Below are 20,779 nucleotides of genomic sequence, written 5' to 3' on the forward strand. Positions count from 1 at the left end.
ACATACCGCTGTGCCACTGGGGCGGGGAGGGGGGCACAGTTGACAGAAAGTCTCAGCATCAGAACTACATTTTGACTATTTTTTGGTGTTACCTACGTAATGAGATGCTACCAAGAACTGTTCACTTTTCAGATGCAAAATATTCATACACTCAGATCATAAAGATGTGTTCAGATGGTGAATACCTTGTATTTAATGGCATTGGAAAACAAAGGAATATGTATAAATTTGGACACTGGGATCATCTAGAAATAGACTTGCAACAAGCGTACCCAGCCGTTAAAAGCAAAGTGTGGCGTTTTATAACAGGTTAGAAAGTACTAACACAAAGATCATTGGCAAAACCCGTCCACGTGCACCAGGTAACAGTATGTAACATAATCAAGAATAATCTCCGTCTGGAAAAGCTACACGTACACAGATTATTCCTCGACACATCCGTTCAACTATCACATACCTTAAGGACCTGAAGAATGAAACAGCTATTCATGCTATTCCATAAGAAGACAAACCGGCCAAGTCGCCGGATGCAGCGCCTATGGATTTATTTGTTACCAGACTGTTAAAACGGGAGCTGGGAATCCATCCTCCTCATATATTAGATGGACTTCGAAAAGCAAGCATGGAGGAATTGCATGGTTTGGACATGACCACCTTACGACGGGGTCTTTTGCAATGGAAACTTCGCTTCAGGGTATTTGTCAATATTTGCAGTCGTCAGACAGAATATCACCAGAGGTGGCGGTATGGACTATAACGACATGGTAAGGGTCCACACAAATGTACAATATATATTTCTAATGTTATAAGTCAGCTCCAGCGATCAGAAGTAAACAGTAAAGACACATTCTCACCTTATTCAATTCTGAAGAGCGCTTTTGCAATATTAAATGACTCACCCTTAGTTTCTTAGTGTTGTAGTTTTAATGAAGAACTATACTCGTGCAGTGACATGTGTGGTACAGTGTTGTGACTTTACTACAAAAACAGTTGGTTCATACGGTTATATAGAGTGCAATACGTGGTCAACGCTTCGGCTGAAAGTTGACGATACATTTAATTCTTCTTTCCTTTACATTAATCTTCACCACTTTTTCTCTTATTTTAGATTTTCCATATGAATATAAAAGAAAAAGAAAACACAAATATGCAATTAATATATGTCTTACGCATAGCAGCAATGAACAAATTGTGTAATTAATAAAATTAAGTTTATTAATTTGGGCTTTTAAATTACAGCCTAGTTACAGTTGGCATAGTACTATTAAACATTGTACGTGGATCTTGACCCAATGCGAATAATGAATTTGTTTAGCAAATCATATAGGTTATACCTTTGTTCAGCAAATCATATAGGTTATATATTTGTTCAGCAAATCATAGAGGTTATATATTAGTTCAGTAAATCATAGAGGTTATATATTTGTTCAGTAAATCATAGAGGTTATATATTTGTTCAGTAAATCATAGAGGTTATATATTTGTTCAGTAAATCATAGAGGTTATATATTTGTTCAGTAAATCATAGAGGTTATATATTTGTTCAGTAAATCATATAGGTTATATATTTGTTCAGTAAATCATATAGGTTATATATTTGTTCAGTAAATCATATAGGTTATATATTTGTTCAGTAAATCATATAGGTTATATATTTGTTCAGTAATTCATATACTTTAGGTTTTTTATGTTTTTTGATATTTAGTAAATAATACACGTTATAGTTTTGTTCTTGGTTTAGCAAGCCATACACGTTAGATTTATTGTTGTTTTTTTCAGAATTTCCGCAAATAGCTACAGAATAGACTATTTACTCCTAGCCATCTCTCAGTTTGAACCGATAGACTATAAAGGGAAGGAAGTTGGTCAACAGCATCTCCTGCCAACTCTTGTCTGACCGAATAGTGGGATTTCACCGTTACTTTTATACAGCGCGTACACATACCTTGAACCCTCGGGTACACAAAGCGAGCAGCCTAATCACAATACCAAACCAGGCCCGCGGGATAGTAAACCATGTATCTACAGAGCTTTTCCCAGTGTTCTTTAGTTACTATTTTTTGTGTTTCCGATTATTCCAATTATTGTTACACGCATCACATATTATTTCCGTTTTATAAAAAAAAATTAAAATACAAAATAGTTACTTTGTTTTAATTGTCATTACAAACTATTATAGACTTCTACACAAAAGAATCTCTATATCAGACATACAAGGATGATACAACGAGAATATCAGCAACTTTGAGACTGAATGCATACTCTAAGATACAACTATATATATGTAAAGAAAATGATATTAACAACAACGAGAGTTTAGCAGAATATGCATGATTAATTAACACTGGTTAACAGTTTTAAAACACTAAATGCTTCAATTAATTTAATACCTGTTCTTCAATTCGTATATTTTTTATAACACTGTGACAATTTGCTGATAAAAGAAAGCTCAGCCAGTATCTTAAGTCTGATTTACATTTTAATATGTACTTACGAAAAATCTACCATGTCTATAGGCAGAATTAGCATATAGAATCACTGATTTTTTTCAAAGGATATCCTTTATATTTTTGCAAGCTAAATTACAATGAAAGGTTTGTAAAGCCTCTCACCTTAGAATATTTTCTTGGGTTTCTCTGGCTGAATCAAAAACCATAAGCACATATATTGACGACGAAAAGAAAACTGTGCTGCACTCAATCACAAATGTGTTCTCTGTCTACCAAGGCCAAACCATACAAGTGAGCTGACGAGTACACCACATTATCGTCGAGTTTCTACCCACACGACCTCCTAATGCACCAACATCTAGAGAATACGTCACAGTATGTCACGCCATCTGTACCCGACAGTCTACAAAATCCTGTCACTCATTAGTCCGCAGAACACCAAAAGCTATTATATCTCCAAGTGCATCGCAGGAAAGCCCATTATTGAAGAACCCGCACGGCGCTGTACAGAAACTTAACGTTTTCTCTGCCGCTCCCTTCGTTCACTCAGCCGTATTCGGTTAAAATAAGCCACCACTTTGCCTGCTCAAATTTAGCTCCCTGCAGTCGTAGCAACATAGCAATGGCTGAACGAGAAATTTATTCATTTGGTGTTACATACATTCAACCCACAACTTAAGCTTTTTACTACAGCAACTGCTTCCCCAAGTACTTTAGGTCTATACAGTTTCATCTTTTCCGAAGTACACTTCTTTTTTTACCTGTAACCAACACAATACTACTTATAGATCCGCATGTGTGTCTCAGTATGTTACCATCCCTATTTCAGCTGTTCCTACGTGTTAACAAATTTGCTTTTTTTTTTTCATCTCGGAAATATTATAATTTTAGAAACAAAAGCCAGAAAAAATAAACTTTATTCACCAGATAATAATAATAATAATACTTTTTATTTCAGCCAAGTTTCTCCGTCGAGACTTCATCAGAGGTAGTAGTACCAGAACTTGATAAAGCCGCAATGGTGAAGTAAAGTTATTGTTTTTTTTCTAACTATTATCTGAAGAGAAAAGTTTCTAAATCCTCTAGTATTCACTACAAGTACTGAGAACAACACGTTATAATGTTTACATCATTGAGGCTGGAATGACTTTTAGTGCTACTCTTGAGCTACTGTAATCAAATAGTGAGATTTCACCATTGTTCTTATAATGTACTCACGCCCTTGAAGTATAGGTTTTCATGGTATCCGGCTGGTTAATAACAAAAAAATCCGTGTTCGGACCGGGTCAGGCTTCAATGAGGTGATTTTTGTAAACTAATTTGTGAAAATTCAGGCTAACTCTGGCTATTTGGTCGATTTTTTCAACGTTGTTTAAAAAAATTTTCAAACTTACCTTTTAGAAAACTGTAACCTTAACCCACAGCTGCAACCAAACAATACTTATTTGGCAGTTTCATAATTTTTATACTCAGTATCAGAGGCACCGCTTTAAGGAATTTTGTAATCCTACAAATACTGTCTCACGTCTCTTCTGTTAAAACGGTTATAATAAATAGCAACCACAATGTTGATAAGTACACACATTACTATTTATATTATTACCTCTTTCTTCTTGACATGTTAGAACACAAAAACAGACCATTTCGATCTTCCCACGATTAGCCGATGCTGCCGATCTTGTGAGCAATATTTTATTTGAGTTTCAGGCCTAAGTCGAGTTTAGTGTTAAGAAAATTGGATATCGGGCAGGCTCGGCCAACATATTGTAAATGGGATATGAGCCGTGGACCCTTCGATTTACACTCCAGCACGCTAAACACTGGGCCACACCATGAACTAGCGATATATATGCAATGTGAAACATAAACAGTGTAATTAAATAGGTACAGGAGAGATCGGTAAATATGTTTCATGAACAATCACTTACCTCAGCACCGTTGCGGTCCAGGAGAGACCGGTGGATCTACCTTCCACAAATAATCACTTTATCTCAGCATTGTTGCGGTACAGGATAGATCGGTGAACAATTACCAATGAGCCGCAGACAATGATGATTTCACTAATGTTACCACCACACCGCATCCCTTGGTATAATAGATAAAAACAAGTTAAATAATTTGTACTACAGCAGTTATATTTGTAATGAAGGTAACGCAAAGAAAAATGTAGCTGCACTAAAGGTTTTACTTTAGACAAAAAACATAAATGCACAGATAAACAAATAATCCGTAGAATGTATAATTTTTACAAATCATAAAAACCACAAGTACCATTAATACATTAATATTTCTACCGCAAGGTGACACATGGTTTAAAAAACAGCAACACATTATTCAAAAGCTGTACCCAAGTTTCAAACAGTGCTCTTATGACCTTATGTTAACATTACCTTACCTTTAAGAGCACTCAAAATGGCTAACTTTTATGTACTTGTTCTTATTTCAATCTGAAATGGCACGTAATTGTTTACTATTCAAATATACTTTACTGACGCGACCATATATTTAGATAAAATAAACATTAAGAAATTCTGATAAAAAAATGTGGAAAATAAAAAGTTTCTTATATATGAATGAAGCTAATCCTGTATACATCAAACTAACTAGAATTACTTTAGGTCCTAAACTAATACACAACAAAACTAAAACCTATAATGATTAGAGAACAATGAAAGGACAAATTTTGTACATACATTTTTACACGAAAAGTCGATACGAGAAAAAGAGACCTCGGGAAGGGGACTTGAACCCCTAACCTTTGGCTCACAAGGATAGTGCTCTACTACTGAGTGCAAGCCGCCCTCTGCCACTGTTTATTTATAAGGCTTCTTACTCTGTTCACCATACGTCAAGAGCAAGCAATTAGTGAATTGATTTACCTCCACCCAATCAAATTCAACGAAGTACCCGTCCAGAAATTTCTTTTTATTTATCGGCTTTTTCATGTAAAATCTATATGATAAATATAATGCACTGAATCAAAACTTGGGTATTCTCACTATTAACAAACATTTTCAGCAATAATACCAATCAATTATACCTCACAAAGTTCATTCAACTTATGTAAGTTAGGTTAGTCTTAAATTCATATACTAAGCCAACAAAACAAATAATTTTTGTACGTTTTAAAATTAAAACAAAAATATATTCAAAACAATATTAAACATTATAATTACTCAAACTAAGTCTAAAGACAATACAGACGGTCATTACTCAAAAAAAAACAAAAAAAACACGTGTTGTGTGCTCCAAAAAATCCTCACAGCTTACACATACTTGAATCCTGAATATATTTATAAGTATTTATGTATTTGCAGTTGCACATACCATACAAATAAAACAGGACTAAAAATTATACACAAACCGCTTATGACTACAATTATGTAATGTGAAATCACTGCACTGTCAAATGGAGTAAGCTTCAAACACGTGGATGGATGGAAGTCAGTTGCATCATTACTTAAAGTTTAGGATTGATGTAGGCCTAAGTTAAACAACCAAACTTACGAAGTTAGGCAAAACCACGATAAGATAAGCTTAAAGACTGGCAATTGTGCTTTAACAAGGTAGTTTAGGGCCAGATTCAAATGTTAATAGCAAAATCTTCTTAACACCACGTTATTTTGAAGCGATAAATTAACTCGTTCGTGTGTTAAATTGAGAATATAATCCTTGCCACTGTTATTAGCCAATACGATGATCTACGTTTAATTATTAATTAATTACTGATATTTATTACTAACTAATTTTTATCCTACGCTTCAACTGCTAATATGCTGCCATCTGCAAGAAAACCCTGAGAAACACGATTTCTATGATTGAAGTGACCGGGTTTCGAACCTGGATTTTCTTGATAAAGAGACTGGTGTGCTTTAATCAACCAATTTATTTTAATATTTTTAAGAGGGTATCCATCTTATGCTGACTTCCGAGCTAGATTGGCCGAGTGTGCTATTAGTTAGGTGAATTAAGAAGGCTTCTTCACTACACGATGGGCTATTGCACATAGAACGGTATTAGAGTCTTGTGTGTATGCAATGCTCTTATATTCATGATTAGAGAAAAACACGTAGGTTCAAGAAGTCTTTATAGATGTGAATAAAACCCGAGCGCTTTCGAAAGGTGGACCTTTCTTCTTCAGGGGCAAACTGGGAATTCTCTTGTATTCTAACTGTTGTTGGTCTTTCTGTTTCTCAAATGTATTAGAATCTACATTCACAAGGGATGTTGGAAATGGTGTTTTTGCTCTTCAATGGGTCTTTTGGTACTTCGGTGTGTACTAATTACGATCGCAAATTCGCAATACGTTCTAGCTTTCGAATTCTGTTCTCAATTTACTCTGTTTACTTTTCTTATGCATGTTTTTAAATAACTATGATATAGAGGAAAATGGCTACGTATAATTTCAATTCATCTTATTCTCCTTTTTTTATCTTTTTTTACTTTCTTCGCTATCAACTGGTCCAGGTGTCCAGGTATCCATTATCAATGAAGGTTGTAGTCATGTGTTTTCTTCCTACTTAGGGCTAGTAGGACTTAACTGTTAATTAGCTAAATAAAATAAGTATCCATCTCACCTTCCTCAATAAATGTAAACAACTTGTATTATACTAGCCCTGATGAAGCCGCAATAACGAAACCTTGGCTGAAATTAAGATTTTTTTATCATTATCTGGAGAGTAAAGGTCGTTTTTTCCCAACTTTGTTATCAAAATAAACAACTTAAGGTTAAATGACCTCTCAGCACCTTACGATGTCAAAGACTAACCCAGAAACATAATAAACTCATGTTCCACGATACATCAAATATCACGACATAAATAAACGCAAGATGGAATATCATTTACGATATATATATATCTCAAGATATTGGTAACACAAGAGACACCAAGGACCTTGTAAAGCTATACACAGCTGTTCAGACTTCATACCAATACACGTGCTAAGGAAATTCACAAATCGAACCAAATTAAATCATCGATACTCAAAACAAGAAGCCTATTAACGTTATACTATATACCTATGATGTCATACCTAAACACACACTAACTAGTTACTACTTAAGTGTCGCACAGACTACTCGTGACAATAGGAATTTGTAATTCTCAAAAATACATAGTAGTGAAGTGCGATATAGTCAATATATTTAAATTACATACATTATTTATATATCTTGAGTTTTTTACTACAACATGTTACTCCAGTAACTTTTTAATTTGCTAGTCCCTTTTTTTTAGTTTTTAGCCAGACATATCTTGAGACATTAAAAGTATTTGTATCGAAACATCAACCATTACATATCTTGCGTATACTATGGTGAGGAACTTTCATTCAGCTTTGAAAGGTTGAAACGTTGTAATTTACAGTACTTGTCAGTACAAAATAACAAAACTACACAAAAATATTGCGAACCGTTAGATTAATTGATAAGCGTCGTTCTCATTAAACGCTTTCAACAGTAAAATAGCTATTTTCACTTTTTGTTGATTTAGTAATACACAGTTGATCTTTACTTCTCAAGTAAATTTGTAAAAATAAAAATCATAACGGGAGAATATACAGGGCGAGTAAAACGGTTAACCGTTCACATTTAAATATACGAAGATGGTGTCATATTGCTTTATTACACAAGACTGGTTATTAGATACTTGCACAATGGGCTCTACTTAGCTACAAAATAGGTTATCTGCCCTTGTACCCATCGCGGAGAATTGAACCCCGAACTAACTTGCTGCTGCTGTTTAAACTTTTCTGGCCATAAAGTTTTAATAAACCGGGTGTTCAAATAACATGATGAACTTGAGCAACATAAGAAATTGATATTTTAATAAACGTAATGGTTTATAACAATACAAAATTATAATAGCTTTAATTTCATGGAGTTTTACAGTGTTTAAAACGATACTAAAAGAAAGCAGCGTTAGATATATACTGTTAATAAACGTAATTAAACTTTCATAACACAAAGAGAAAAACTTGTTTCTGCAAGTTGTGGTGCATGTTGCATTCATTACCACACCCTGGTGGTTAGTGCGCTCGACTCGCAATCTGCGGGATCGAATTCTCGTCCCACCAAACATGCTCGCCCTTTCAGCCGTGGGGGCGTTATAATGTGACGGTCAATCCGACTATTCGTTAATAAAAAGAGTAGCCCAAGAGTTAGCGGTGGGTGGTGATGACTAGCTGCCTTCCCTCTAGTCTTACACTGCTAAATTAGGGACGGCTAGCGCAGTTAGCCCTCGTGTAGCTTTGCGCGAAATTCATAACAAACCTAACAAACAATTACCACACCATTTACAATCGGAACTCTAGAAGCTTCGAATATTGGTTGGTCTTATTTTAAGAGGATTATCTTCTACTAAAATCTATCACCATGTCAATAGTCACTAAGACTAATAACAACAGTACCTGTTCTGCGTTTGTAATACAGTTGCTTACAATTTAACGAATACGAAACAAATACAAGCATGAATCATTGTGTGTATGTAGTATTTTCACTTAAAACATCGCAAATCGTTTCGTAAGATGCGAATGGAAATAAAATATGCTTAAAAATACCACGAAACAGTGCGTGTTCCAGGAAAACAAGCGTCACTGTTGCCGTAGTAACGATGCAGAATAAAACAAAACTCGTGTTTAATATCGGAAACAGACTTCTTTGATTAAAACAACAATGTTCCAGAGGAGAACAGATATATTCATTGGAAGATTCATACTCGTTCAAGTTTGGAAACTGATAATAAAAGACGTCAATGCCTTCAGATGGTAATTAACATAACATGTGTGTATAACATAAAACGGGGATTCGTGTACACGTGTTGTTATATTTGTCAATGGAAGAAGTATCACATAACGTACCTTTACACTGACGATAAAAAAAATTAACTGGTTGCAAAAGTCATGATTTAGTTATTAAAAAACATTTTCATAAAGAATATCTATCACAAGAAAACGTTGGCTCAACTAAAAACATGCATTAGGGCTATAATAATACTGTTTGAAACCCGTAATGCAACTATATCAGCCTTTTTTAAAATAGGAAATACAATACAAATTGTAGATACTGGAAATGTAGATACGTCAGACTGATTGTATATAGGTAAATATATTTTGTCCGTTACAGTAAGACTACTACATTGTTATATGGCAATATCAGGAGGCATTTTTTGCAAAGAGCTTAACTGTTTTTATTACATTATTTCGCTAACTATTAAAAATGAGTACAAGTAAAGCAATAATGTCCGAATGATATGAAATATAGCTTCCTCTGATATTTAAAATAAACGTTTGTCTACACTGATCTTATATCTACTTACTTAACATTAATTAATGTAATGCAACTTTCCAAATTAAAATTAATTTGCCTTTGCATAGGAAAAATCTACCTGAATATATGATACATTACTACTTCCACACAATATAGATCATTATGTTATGTATTTTTAACATTAATACATTAACACACCTGCCTACTACTACATTTCAACTAATACGGCCGTGTTATACTGCAGAAAAGAACGCTGCATTATCAGGTTTCAAAAACAAGTCTTGCTACATTTTCAAAAAAAAACGAATTATCAGATTTAAAACACTGTGAAGTTTCAAAAAGTAATGCATTATTACATACAAGCACCAGTGTTCTACAACTCAAATACCACAGTGAATTATTGTATATTTAAATGTTCTAGAAATAATTTAATGTTGCGTTCAAAAAGATACAAGTCATTACACAGCACTAATAATAATTATTATTTAGATTGACTTAATTTTACAGATTCCGAAATATTTTAAGATTTTCTTGTATACAATTGCAATGTTATTTACACTGAACGTTCAAACAAACTCACGTTCCTTTGTGCACGTATATTCAGAAACTAGCTTAAAGGGAGGAGAGATATTAATGCTACATCATTAATGCAAAGTTTCATTATTTTAGGGCATCAGAATGTTTTCCTTTTTGTTTTTCAAAGTAAAGCTATCATTACTCTATTTGAATACTATTAAACTCAGTAATTTTACATTTAATGTATACATAGAAGTGTTTCAACCTAATATAACGATAACCTAGTAACGTCACTGTAATATATGAAAGGTAAATACTACGTTACTCAAATGTTACACTGGAAATATGAAATGCTATTATAATTAAATTACAACACTACGTGTATTTTATACTAAAACTATCAAAGAATACGTTATTCTATTTAACTCTCAAATTATCAAGTTTTGTACATTACACTGCAAGCAAGGTCCACATATTGTATCATACTATGTAATTTTACGTTTATAACTGTTAAAACACTAAGAGTAATAAACCGACCAAAGAAAGTGGTAAAATAATTAATTTTCCAGTTAATATACGTAAAGAAAAGCCAGTAGTATTAAGTGGAATTACAAGAAATAACAATATGTGTGTGTGTGACTTTTATGTTTACCAGAAGCCCTGTAACCAACAAAGTCATAGATTCACAAGTAGTTTGGTACATAAATAATTTAGAAAACGGATATGAGCCCTTTTGGCAAGTCTAGAGTTAATGTTATGGTGACGTGATAACTTTAATAACACAGTATTTTACACGAATTGGTTATTCTGTACTATTCTCATGATGCACAATTAGTTGCTACTAAAGATATAAAAGTGCCTTAACCTATATCAACTGTAATATAATGCAATTTTACAAACGGATGCCATGCACTGTTACACTACAACGTTATTTTACACGTGTGGTAACTCTGCACATACAATACAGTGAAGTTAGGTTGCTGAAGCATCATATTGTGAGCATACTGCCATGTATGTATCTACTACAAGTTTGAACACAGCGATAGGTATTACGAAACTTCAACGTACAAATTTACTTATTGAAAATCAATTTAAATGAAGTCATCGAGATTACACTCCCTTCTGAGTTCAGATTTACCGGACAAAAATAGTAATATTTTCCTCTGTGTAATTCTCACGTGATAAACCGTCAACCAAACCGTTATATTTATTTGTTAGAAGCAGAATTTATGCCAGATGACATAAAAGAAGACCCAGTTCATAAGCTAGGCCTAAATTACTAACAAACGTATAATAATGATACTAACACATCTTGTATACATGCTGATATAAATCTACCTCAGTCTAACTAAAAGTTGAACAATTACCCAATTAAGGTTACAAGAAAACATAACACCTTAGAAAATGATAATATATACATCCATTATATAATATATATACACACACCATAATCTGGCAGAAAACTTTAGTTATGTCATACAGGGAAGTATTTTAACAGTTGATAGTCACCTACAGATAAACTTGCATATTAACTTACATATTTTTTTCTATTTTCGTTAATGGAAAACTTACTTTAGCATTGCTTAATCGACAAAACTTTTTTTATAACAAATATACGGCGTTTCGCCAACGGTACAAAATAGTTACCGCATACTAGGAAGTATCTGAAAGCGATTTCTGATTCTTTAGTGTAATGCGAGTATAAAAACAAAGAACGAAAGATAATCGTAAATGTGACTGATAAAAATGTATTGTTACGACAGCGGAGGTCACGTGACTCTAGTAACACGTCATGAACTTCTAGAACGTTCATGTTCCTTCCTAAAGTCTCGAGAGGTTACTAGATATGCGGTATTCTTGTATATATAAGACCGGTAAGAAGTGACGGTAACAATGTAATTGAACTGCAGACAGAGATAGAGACGTACTGTTGGGTCGAGCGCGTGTGTCGTTCGTTGTGAATTATAGCGTTTTTTTAAGCTATAGCGTGACCGTGGAAATTAAGTGAATTTCAAAGTTGTATTAAAAAAGAAATAATCTTCGGAAATAATCTTTACGTTAAATTAACTATCGACCAGAGAAGTAACATTATTTTCATTGGCACTATTCGCAGAATATAACATCGAACAGCCCACGTTGTAGTCGTTATTTCTTACTCAAAAATTAACCTAGTGACAATTATATTCTGCTAGAGTAACCGTAAATTTAAAATAACCGTACCATATTATGATACTTGTGTGTATTTTTTTGACAAGTTTGATTTGTCAAGTAAAAGCTAGTCGTTCCTAGTTTTAAATTGATAAATAAGAGGAAAGGCAGCTAGTCGCAAACTCTTGGATCACTCTAATCGAATAGTTATTTGACCATCACTCTTATAACGCATGCATAGCCCAAAAGGGCGGAGTGCAATTATTCAGCTACAAAACGCGAACCATGGTCTCTCGGATAAACAGCCCAGTATGCTAATCACTAGGCTGCAAACAAATAAACAAAAACTGGCAGAATATTCATACGTAAATTGTAATGGTTTTCGTTGTACTTGTTAAACAGCTGACAATTCTAAACTTTATTTATATTATGACTCCAAATATGTTACAATACATGAAGCAGGTAGTAGAATATTTCCAGCTGTACCTAAGATAGGCGGCCTGTATTGGTGGATTTCCATTACGGCGAAGGTTGGTATTCGGTTAGGAGAAACAGATGCTAACGAATGGGCTACCACATACCAGAGCAGTAGCCGAATTGTAGAAATAAATGAGTTAATGATTAATTAATTATTAAACAAAAAAATTACTCATATAAGCTGTCAACCACAACAACAAATTTATAAAGTACGATATTTAAACCAATTATATACTCTCATAAACCGGCCAAAATTGGCGCCGATAAAGCAAAACCACGTGTTTCTTTATGGCATGTTGATTGAATTTATGTCTTCAAACTACTTAGAACATGACGTATATTTGTTAAAGAGACAGGCTGGTATATATAAATAGGATAGTTTATAACTGTGTTACACTCTATAAACCCAACACATTTTGGGTCTGGTATCAACTATTGATTCATTACAAACAAAAACTATGCAATTTTAATACAACTAATTAGTTATAAAAATAGAATAACCCTACCGCAAGTAAAACGATGTGCCCAACTCTAAATGTACAAGAAACCTCCTTCAACGCTTACTTTGCATATTCAGGTGTTATTTTTTATTCTAAATTTCGTTACTGGTTTCTATCATTACATAATTTAAACATACGCCAAGTGTTTGCTGGGTAGTGGATGAGACATTATGTCTGAATAAATACAACTTTAGTCTAACTCCTCGTTATGGGTCTAACGATCAGCACGATCAGGTTGTAACAATTTGAATGATGACACGTAGATATTTACAAATTGTTAAAGAATGGATAAACCCGTAAAATGTATCACAACTATAAAAGTTGATCAAATGGTCTTGCCGATTTAATACATTGCAACTTACCAAGATTTATAAGTTGCAATTCACGGCATTACTGCTTGCATGGTAAGTTTACAAACGCAGACTCATATAGATTAAAAAATATGTTTATTCTTCATTTGACTTTATTACATTAAAACACAAACGTTAAACAGAGGTAAACGCGTTATTATTAAAATCTGCTCAAAAACAAAATTGTTTTAACCCTCAAATGTGAAACAACTAAAATGTACACACGCTTCAAATGGTCAGGCTTGCATATCTGAAGTTGATAAAAAGTCACTTGACTACCAATAACAAGTTATTCTCCAGTCAGAAACTAGGGGCGGGTTTACGTTCCCTAATTATATGCAACTATAATTTTATATTACAGGGAAAGACTGAATCTACACAGATATTTATAATCACAGCTAGTTTTGGAGAAAAGTACTTGAAGTCCAAGTAGCATATTTCCAAGGTCACATACTGAATCTGCGTGTTTGTTATACAAGACACGCTATGTGCAGACTTGTGACGTCATTAACATTGAAAAAGCTAGTGTGCTACCTACAAAATATTTTCTATATTAATAGCGTTACTCATGAACCTATTTCGTCTAGCTATCAACAAGTCGCTTTTATATGTAATAATCACGTCATCTAACAAGAATCTACAACATATTGTGACGTACAACTACGTTAGATTTGACAAGTAACGTAATCAAGTATACAAAATTTATTACCTGTAACAAAATTTACATTTCTTTTATTCGTATTTCTAAATTTAAAATGGTCGAACTTATTAAAATATGTGCATGTAAATCTTTTCTTACAATATACTTTACATTCAAAACTATCTATGTTGTCCTATAAGTTGTAGTAGTGAATCAAGAAAAGTTAATATTTTCTACTAACTGCTATTACCTCGCGCGAATCTGATGTGGCATTCATGCACATGCCACAAGCCTTGAACAAACTCTAACCCCTACACGTTTAAGTATATTGCGCCAGCCTATGACGTAATCGTCATAAGACTAACTCTCCACCAATAGCAGGGTAAACAATCTCCATGCTCAGGAATCTTCGTGAGAATTGGCATACGATCATACAGCTTATTTTTAATAAAGAAGACAGTATGCTGCGAAAGTAGGGAGGAAGGGTGACAGGTGGCACAGAGAGGTAAGTATATATGTGAAATAAATTTTAATGTAGGGAAAATGTTAACTTCAGAAACGTTACTTACCTCTCTACACCACTAAGAACAATAGACTCATACTAAAGATGGTGTAGGGGGCCAGTGCTTAACAATTACACGATTCTTTCTGAAACAAACACAATGGGAAAGCCGATGTGTTGTGACTTCCATAAGATCTGGGGTCTCCTAATGGAGGAGCACCTGGTGGATGGGCTGTTCTGTCGTGGTTAAACATTTACATGAGATAGATACTATAATGACAGTTGGAGGGAGTAGGGGCCCTCACCTGTGTCCCAAGGCAAGTCCAAGTCCCATCCAGCTGGACATATACACCAGGAAATGATTGAGAGAGACTATGATGAGGTGTCCTATACTGCACTTCCAGGTAACACCCCCGCCCTACATTTCAAATGAGGGGGTGGGCCTAATCACTCTCATACTGGAGGGGGAGCCTTCACTCACAGAGAAAACTCTCCATATTAAATCTCTACAAGAACAGTGGGGGGGGGGGGAGAAAACACAGGAGTGTGTGTTGACCACTGTCATCAGGTACAATCACCTGGAATTGGTCCCTACTGATAGACAGTGCAATGGGTTTATAACTAAAGGCAGCGCGAGCCACGTATAAAGGCAGGACTATAACTGATGCCAAGTTATAGATATATTACCAAAGCAGAAATTATAAACCCAAGGTGCTTAAGGATTCATCAAACCTAAAAAAAACAAAAAACAAATGTCTCCTGGCGGGGAATTGAGCCCCAGTCTCCTCATAATAGGCATGGATACTTACCACAATACTATTATGTATTTTAAGCTCTCCTTCAAAGGCTGGCAATAAGAGGAAGCAAGAGAAGATGTGACATGCCAAAACTGATGGTAGGAGATGCACGATAAAGCATATGGTCGAACTTACCAAAGAAAAATATGCAAGATGGGTGAGTTGGTGAACCTAACCAGTTAAAGCAGAAGAGGACAAATCTCAAAAGGTGGAGGTTTACTACAGCAGTTTCTATGAAAAGGGGTAGTCTAAACAAGACAGTCGAGATCGGATGGATAATAAAATGATGTAATACAGGGAAAAGACACAAGAAAAAACATCAGATCAACCTCCTGGACAAGTCTTTGGAAGAGACAAGGACTGGAAACATCAACCTGTCTCTATGATAGAGGGTGCACGAGGCGTCTAAGGCATAAATATCTGAATAATGAAAACCACAAGCAAGGAAAACGAGAAAATATGTCTTGAGAAACAACTGATACAGGGAACAGGGGGTTGATGGTTTGGTGGGGGTAAATAAGAGTGTAAAAAACTGTAAAAAAAGGCCAAGCAGGGGAGAGAGACCTGATTTCGGGGGGGGGGAGCAAAAGAAGGGATTATTACATGGAAAAAGACAAAAAGATGTGGACAAATCCACATGGTAGCCTGCATTCGGTAAAACAGACAGGATCTAGATGAAAAGTCAAAAAAGGAGTTTGGTTTGAATTTCAAGCAAAGCTACACGTGGGCTATCTGAGCTAGCCATCCCTAATTTAGCAGTGAAAGACTAGAGGAAAGGCAATTAATCATCACTACCCACCACCAACTCTTGGGATACTCTTATCAACGAACAGTAGGATTGACCATCACATTGTAATGCCCCCACAGCTGAAAGGGCGAGCACGTTTGGTGGTATGGGGAGTCGAACCCGTGACCCTCCAATTGCAAGGCAAGCACCCTAACCAACTGGCCATGCCAGGACACATCAAATAACAAAGGAAAACAGATGTTGAAGGGTAAAATGACCTGTCTGAAGGACCAGTGGTGGTAGACAGCCATTGTACCTTGATATAGAGTGAGAGTAGAAAGCTAACAAGTGTGAAAAAAAACAGGCTACTTCATGGGAAACTCTCGTATATCATTCAAGGGATTGGATTAATCCCATATGTGAAGACAAAGGCACAACACCAAGTTATGAAAAATAGAAGACCAAGTTGAATGAGGAGATACCTCCAAAGTGGGAGTTACAAAAGCATCAATCTGGGGGATTCTGAATTTGGAACAAATCTAATGGAAGACTGAAAGATGTAGGGACCACTCTGTGGGATTCATCCCATCAAGGTGAGAGAAGTGATCTGCCACCAAATACAAATCCTAGAGACATGACAGAAAGTGAATATGATGAGTGTACACCCAAGAAAGGAAGTCCAAAGTTAAAAAGCACAGGTCCTTGTGGTTAACTGAAGTACCAACTGTAGAGTTGTCCAAGTGTATCATCTCTAGATAACTAAACAAACATGACAAAAAAAGGCACAAACACAATAAGCTGCAGTCATCTCCAAAAAGTTGATATGCAGAGGATACTCCTCTGGAGACCAGACGCTGGAAAGAGCAGTGGTATTGAAAACTACCTCAAGACAGAAAGAGACATTAGTGAAAAGATGAAAGTTGCATTGAAGGGGGAGTGATATACCATGGGATGGGTTATAGTAATCAATTACCCATGACAGACAGATGTAGAGGGGAAGGTAGAGACACAAGGGCTGATAAGGGAATGACATAATATGTTCCAACGAACTCCCAGATCTCATTGAAGGAGATGCATATGTGCATGACCATTCAGAATCAAGGAACAAGAAAGTGAGTCAGAGACAAGAAGTCAATAACAGGGTAGCAAACCCCTGATTTCATGGTGACAACAAAAATATGGTAATAAAAGCCATGAGTGGGTTGGGAGTCAGGTTGTATAGCACCTGTTGCCAAAAAGAGGACATCACATCCTGAAGATCAAGAAGACAGAGGATCAGTGGGAAGAGAATAAGAAAGAGAGCAATGAGAAAAGAATGGGTGGAGTATGGAAGAGGAGAGAGAAAGAATGTGTAAACTCCTGGGGTTGCTGGAGAAGGAAGAAGACAGAAGGGTAAAGTGGAAGAGGCAGGAATCTATTGGACCAGAGACCAGGATTAGTCCCAAAGAAGTCAATGCCAAGAGTCACAATACCTAATTATATGGGAGCAGAGATGGCAAACAGAACCAAGAGAACAAGGAACAGGTAAGGGGTAGCCCAATGTGACTACTACCAAGGATGGGTAACAGATAAAGATACTGTGGACCAGTGAGTTGAAAATTCAAGGAAACAACAGAAGATTATAGGCGAATAGCTTAAGCCGGGAATTCAAAACAGTCAGGAACACCCCAAAGACCAGGGCTGTAAGCAAATGGGCAAGGTGGAAGTTCCAGATATAAAAGGAAGGTATCTGGACACCCGACTGGGAAGATCACAAAAAACAAAAAAACCTGTTGAAAAAAAAAGACATGAGAGGAAGAAATGGAAACCAAAATGATAAACAAAAATTAGATTCTCCACCAAAACTACTGAGTTCATAACGAAAAGCCTCAGTGTGGAGTTCAAGGGCAGAGTAAAGTAGTAGGGTAAAGACAGACAAAAATGTGCAGATGGCTAGAGAGAAAAACAATGAAGGAGAACGAGGAGCATTCCAAGCAGAAACAAAAGACACAAAAGATTGAGGATGTAGAAATTTAAAAGAACATGACCTGAGGCCATAGCAAAGGAGTCACAAAGATGACTAGGACAAGAAAAATGTGGGGCAATGCAGAGTTCAGACAGAAGGAGACACGTGAGGTAAACCAACTAAAGAGAAGATATCACATACCTGATTCACGACTGTAGCATATAGAAAATGAGGAAGTACCTGTTCCTCATCAGGGAGAGAAGAGCCAGAAAAAAGTCTGATGTGGAAGATCTGGCCAAAATTGTCCAAAGGTGAGGCTGACTCCACAGAAGGCAAAGAAATACATCGACTATAGAATCGACTAGGAGTCTGAACTGGAGAAGCAGGCAGAAGGGAACAAACCACCTAAAGCATGAAAGTGAGAACATCATCAACTGATGTGTTGGTAAACTATGGTTCATCACAGCACAATAAGGTTGAGGAAGCTAAGTTATCCACAATGTTAAGAGCACCTTGCAACAAAATGAAATCTGAAACCTGTCACATGATGCTAAGTGAGCTAAAGGAATACCAGCTGAATATCAGGTCTGTGAATATATAAAGTGCCTCCAGTTACTGTTGAGTTCAGTTGGAGAATTAACCCATTCACTGCAGCTCAGACATATATTTCCCAGTGCACTGGGAACATACATCCCAGCTGCAGTGAAAGAGTTAAAAGCAACACACCAGTGGGAACTGCACTACTTCTGAGCCAGGTATACTCTTTGCCCTTTAGTAATGTTTAGCCCAAACATAAATGGTAAGAACTTGGAGGGTTCCAAAAAATACAGAAATAATGGGACCCCCTGGTGTAGAGTGGCTAGGATGCAACAGACTTCGACTAAAAGTTCAACCTCAACCAACACCTGGCAGCATCTGGAATTGTACCTTTCACCTCAAAAATGGGTACTGGCAGGGAAGAGGAGCTCCCATACCAAGAACCCGTCTCCACATGTGCACACCTCCAACAAAACTAACACCAGATCTACTGGGAACCAACATCCAGCAGATGGTAGGAAGGAGAAGAGCCAAGGTGGGTGTTTTTCTCCGGTCCAATGCCTGGTGCCATTGGGAATTTTGTCTACAAGTCCGTAGTCGGAGGAGGGTACCAGCCAAACACATGTGAAGACTTGTGTGGCTGGACCACCTCGAAACAACATGCGATCCCCAGGAACTTACCTTCAGAAGATGGTAGGAAGGAGGATGTCTCAGCCATGGGGCAAACTGCAATATACATAAGGGAGTGCTACATTCAACACCTGGCAGCATCTGGAATTGTACATCAGAACCATGGTAGTTTGGATGTCACACCACTGAAACCTGCTGAATGCCACTGTCCTACTCTTAAACTGAGTGGTATTGTCCATCACCATAATCCACTAGAAGGAGGAGGGAAATAATGTGTTTGAGAGTCCAGAGGATCGCAGTTCTGGAGACAGTGCAATGATGACCATGATACCCTATATTGAAAAGCAGAGTGATCACGTTGATGAAGTGCATCATCCAACACCTGGTGGTAGGATGAACATCAAGTGCCACAAATCATCAGAGATTGGCAGCAGTCCCTGTCTGCTTTACTCATGTTAGATCATGAGTGTATGGTCTGGGACAAACATATTAATGAAGCAAAAGACCACGAGGTACACCTACGAGCGGTCCAGCTGAACACCCCATCTCAATGGTGGGTGGAAAATGACCTTGTGACGTGTTAGTTTGTCTCTTTTTCTATATTTTATATCGATGCATAGAAGATGTGTTGGACAGAATCGATCAACCAACATTTGGCTGCATCTGGAATGGTACATCAGGTCCACGGTAGGAAGAGTCTCATTGTTACAGTAATCTAACATATTCACAGGTCGTACAGTGCAGATTTAAGACTAAGTATACCTGATCAGGCAACACTCACCACCGAGTGGATCCAAATATGTGATAAAGGCTCCTGCAGAGAAAAAGAAAAATGAACGGAGTACATACCACCACAGATACTCAGTTACTATGTTCCCTACTCCTATTACTCTTATCAATAAATTAATGCTTCAATCAGATCACCTCTAACCCTGCTCCTCTCAACAAAACTATGGAAAATAAGCAAATATCTTTATCCAGATAATTTAGAGTACCATATTAACATGATTATTAATTGTAATGTAATTTGTTTTTTTTTAATAGTTCCTTTTCTGTTACAAATTTGGCTATGTGGCATGTGGGATGATACATCTGGCTACTGAACTCAATGGTTTGGCTACAACATATTTTCTGTCAGTAGCCAATTTAGATGCAGGATTTCAATAGTAAAATCTGAAGCTTGTGTATCAAAGAACAACCTGTTTAAGAAACACTTACTGTAATTTGCTGGATGGCAGAACCAACAGTGCAATTGTTCCCACCATGATTGCCAACCATCCAACGTTTTGCCAT

At 36.1% G+C, this 20,779-nt stretch overlaps 1 protein-coding gene across 1 annotated transcript in view; it reads right to left on the reverse strand.

Moving 5' to 3' along the window:
* LOC106462762 (homeodomain-interacting protein kinase 2-like) overlaps nucleotides 1–20,779 on the reverse strand; it is an 88,722-nt gene extending 67,943 nt beyond the window's left edge. The window contains exons 1-2 of the mRNA XM_022390098.1: nucleotides 20,705–20,779; nucleotides 18,521–18,724 (exon numbers count right to left, since the gene is read on the reverse strand). Of these exons, the coding sequence (XP_022245806.1) occupies nucleotides 18,521–18,724; nucleotides 20,705–20,779 (279 nt within the window). The remainder of the gene's footprint in view (nucleotides 1–18,520; nucleotides 18,725–20,704) is intronic.

This window comes from Limulus polyphemus, unplaced genomic scaffold (assembly GCF_000517525.1).
Source record: "Limulus polyphemus unplaced genomic scaffold, Limulus_polyphemus-2.1.2 Scaffold1244, whole genome shotgun sequence".
In the NCBI taxonomy this organism is placed as follows: Eukaryota; Metazoa; Arthropoda; class Merostomata; order Xiphosura; family Limulidae; genus Limulus; species Limulus polyphemus.